This window comes from Parasteatoda tepidariorum, chromosome 2 (assembly GCF_043381705.1).
Source record: "Parasteatoda tepidariorum isolate YZ-2023 chromosome 2, CAS_Ptep_4.0, whole genome shotgun sequence".
Lineage (NCBI taxonomy): Eukaryota > Metazoa > Arthropoda > Arachnida > Araneae > Theridiidae > Parasteatoda > Parasteatoda tepidariorum.
Window position 1 is genome coordinate 3,424,687 of NC_092205.1, and position 4,095 is coordinate 3,428,781.

The 4,095-nt window shown below is 29.3% G+C and overlaps 1 protein-coding gene across 1 annotated transcript in view; it reads left to right on the forward strand.

Annotated features, from left to right (window-relative positions):
• The window catches only part of LOC110283503 (pupal cuticle protein 36-like), a 5,660-nt gene extending 2,920 nt beyond the window's left edge, over positions 1-2,740 (forward strand). The window contains exons 2-4 of the mRNA XM_043047751.1: positions 139-303; positions 386-671; positions 2,538-2,740. Coding sequence (XP_042903685.1) covers positions 139-303; positions 386-671; positions 2,538-2,740 — 654 coding nt within the window. The remainder of the gene's footprint in view (positions 1-138; positions 304-385; positions 672-2,537) is intronic.
• Positions 2,741-4,095: the final 1,355 nt, after the last annotated feature.

The window sequence follows — 4,095 nt, forward strand, 5'->3', positions numbered from 1 at the left end:
ATATATATATATATATATATATATACAGGTTTGAAAAATAATATGTAAAATTTGTATAAAATGCAAAATTTGTAATAAATTGAATTTTTTTATGATTATAAAAACATGTTATTTCATTTAAAATGTTTACTCCTTCAGATCGTCATCTTTGCTATTGGATTATTTTGTACAGTTAAAAGCTATGGGGTCGGCCCAACTGGATCTGGTGGTTATGGTGGAAGTATGGGAGGTTATGGAGGAGACATGAGTGGAATGGGAGGTTACGGAGGAAATGCTGGAATTTATGGATCTGGAGGAGAAATGGTGAGATGATTATAAAATGATTCAAATTTCAATGAGATTTTAAGAGACATTTGTTTTACATTGATTTTTCTTGTATTATTAGTCTAAGCCTAAACCATACAACTTCAACTACCAAGCCAATGGCATGGGTGCAAACAGTTTTAGAACTGAGCAGGGAGATTCTAGCGGGAATGTTCAAGGATCTTATGGATACACTGATGCTCAAGGACTGTACAGACAGGTTCACTACACAGCCGGTGCAGCTGGATTCCAAGCTACAGTGAAGACCAATGAACCAGGCACAGACAGTAAACCAGAAAGTCCTGCTGATGTGAACATGATAGCCGAACCAGCACCTGCAGGTATACAAGAAAAATACACTAGACGAGGTAATGCAAATGACGATTTTGACTGAAATTATTATTATTTAAAGTAAAATTAAAACTTTTCTATTGCTGAAAGCAATTATTATATTAAAAATGGTTAACTATTGAATTAGTTTACTATAGTTTATTTAGTTCAGTTTATAAGTTATCACGGTTAACTGCAAACTGAAGTTATCAGTTAACTGCAAACAGAAGTTGCATCATGGTAAAGTTTAATAGGAAGTTTTGCTCATTCTTATACAATAAGTTTTTCGGCAGCTTTCAGCTTCTATGAATTGGCTCTCACTCATATTGCTCACACCAATGATTGTTAAATAAGTTACTAAGGCTCTTTACTGCCGTGCGTCTGTTGTCAAAGTGATAGCGTGTCGCACTTTCATTCACAGGTGCTGGGTTCTATGCTCGTGATGGGCAAGTTTTACTCAGCCTTTCATCCCTTCAGTGGGTTGATGAAATGAGTACCAAGCACGCTTGGGGATTAAACACGGCGTTCCGCGTTCGGATCATTTGTTCCTGCACCCCAGAACTCAAGATCAAGAAACCTGAGATGGGGACAGTAGGCCTTGGCTCTTTGTGGGCTGTCTCGACACTGAGTTTAATCTGAGTTTTGCGCGTTAAATCTAAGATTCCAAATAGCAGTATTCTTGCGCGTTGCCGCAAGATTTCTATTTCGCAAATAAATATTAAGTTTTTTATTTACGAAATAAAAACTTAGTTCTAAAAGAGTAGTGTAACTCCCAATTAGTTGAGTTTGAAAATTTGTAACTTGAAATTCGTTTTTTTTTTTTTNTTTTTTTTTTTTTTTTTTTTTTTTTTTTTTTTTTTTTTTTTTTTTTTTTTTTTTTTTTAGAATTCTATTTTTTCAAGGCGATTTGATTTGACCGATTTTGTATCTTTTACTATTATTATTATGATTATTTATTTGAATTATTTCTATTGCGATTATTTATCTCAAATTTTGTATTTTTTCAATGAAAATTGCATTTTTTAAAATGATGTAAAAATTATCTACCTTACAATTTAAAAGTTTTTCGACTATAATTAAATAAAATAATAAAAATAATAATAAATAATGAATATTTACTTAAAATTTTATTTTGTACGGAGTTTTCTTAGGAATTTTTTTAATTGTGAGCAAAAGTTTTCCGATTCTCTTTAAAAGCTCTCACGATATGGAGAAATATGTAAAAAGTGAAATTAAAATTAAAGAGTCCAAACTTTGGTCTGCTTTTCCAACCAAATCATTCTCCCAGATTGCAACTATCTCCTATATTTTGGCGGTCAGAAATCCAAATCCATTGGAAAAAAGTATATTAGTTCAGAGATAGTACGCTTTTGTGTCTGATTTCGTACCTTAAAATATCAACTGCTCTAATCAATAAGAATATTTAATATCACCACCTTGAGTCCTGAAATGCGAAGAACGTGAAGATTTCGATCATTATATCAAAAGTTTTTCAGGGTGGTCCGTTTTATCTTTTGCAAATTGTACATTCAACCGAATATACATTTTAGAAACATACATATTAGAAACTTTATGCTATTGTTGATTATATGCTAAACAAATTAATTATTTAGAAATTTACATTTTTTAGTTATTGGCAAAATTTAATTATTTGATAATATAAAAAAAATTTAGCAGATAATTCTTTCACAATGTGTTTACATTAATTATCACAAAGTTCTCGATAAATTAAACTTTTAACCATTAATCTCACAAAAATTTATATCTATTGATCATAAGAAAGTTTTTGACAGTTTAGAAATTTTTCTATGGGATTCCGGGTAAAATATTTATCAGATTTTATTTATTCTGTTACTGATCATGAGAAACTTCCCATTAATGAATTAAATGCTTTTGTGTTTTAGCTGGATCTGGAAGTTATGGAGGAAATATTGGTGGAATGAGAAGGCAAGGTGGAATGGGTGGTTTAGGAGGTGGAATGGGTGGTTTAGGAGGTGGAATCGGAGGAGGGATGGGTGGATATGGTGGCATGGGAGGAACTGGTGGTGGATCATCCGGCCCATTTTCAGGGATCAGTCGTAGTGGATCAGGAAAAAGTATTCACTGATATAAAATGCCTGGCAATTTAACAAATTTTATTTTTTTGCAATGTTCTTATTTATATTATTCGCATTTTTGTTCTCAACCATTTTTATTACACTTAAGTTTTTAATTCTTTGACATAAATTAATGAAAAACTAATTTGAAAAAAAGTAGTGAAATATCATAGTACATATATATATATTTTTTTAACATAAAAAATTTGTTTTTGAACATGGTGGCCAGTTTTCTTTTTTTTTCTATGTTTCATTTGGATAGGAAAAAAAATTGATTCTTTGCAGCGCTTTCATATTTTATAATAAAAAAAAATTGAAATTTTGAAATAGGTGTTTTTTTCACTTTAATTGCTAATTTCTGCTTAATGTGTTTTTTCTATATTGTTCGCTGTTTGTGGAATGGTTGACATGTAAATTATGTTGTTTTTAAATGAAGGCCTTAATGTGTGGTCTGTAGTATTTATTTGTGAACATAAAGTCTTCATATTGATCTCTTCTAATAATTTATGAAGAATTTAATAAACTTTTTGATTGAAAATATGTTTTGCTTCGTATTTATAATTTATATTTTTAATTTTCGAAAAACCCGATGAAAATGACCTTCGAAAGCGGTAAGTGAAATTTAAAAAATGCAACGTAATTTCATTCAAATGATTGTTGCTAAATGATCGAATGAACTAGGAATTTAAACAATAAAATGCAAAAATTATCCTAGAAGAGAAGCACAAGCATAGAATAAAATAGTTATAACAGCAAATAACATTGTAAAAAATTTTTTGGTGTCAAAAACCATATTTTTGTGATAATGCCAATTCTGATTTTTTTTTTAAAAAAACTGGTAATTAAGACTAAAATTTACGACTTTTAAATAATTTGTTCCATAATTTTTCTGTTTTTTTAGTTAATTAGAAACTCTATTTATTCACACATTTAATAAAAATGCAGCACCGAAAAGTACATTTATCAAAAGAATTTACAGTTTATGTTTAACACATAATTTATATTAATTTTTCGCTTATTCTTATACCTATGCCTTTTACCACATAGAATGGTAATAGACTATATTTGCTTAACCTGATGCTTTTTAATATTTTAAATGGAGCCAGCTTCACTATGGTTAATTTTTTCTTTTCATAACATATTTCTCAATTATAACAGAGGAAAATTTTACATTCCTTATTTGAAATGTTTTAACGACACTAAATTCGAAAACTACACTGTTTCACGATTGCCAAGGAACAGCTATATTTTTCGTAATAATAGATGTTGGCTGATGAAATTAAACTAAGTATATATTTCTTAGGTACATATTTCTAGTCAGGTGTATCATATCATATATATATATATATTATTTATATATATATTT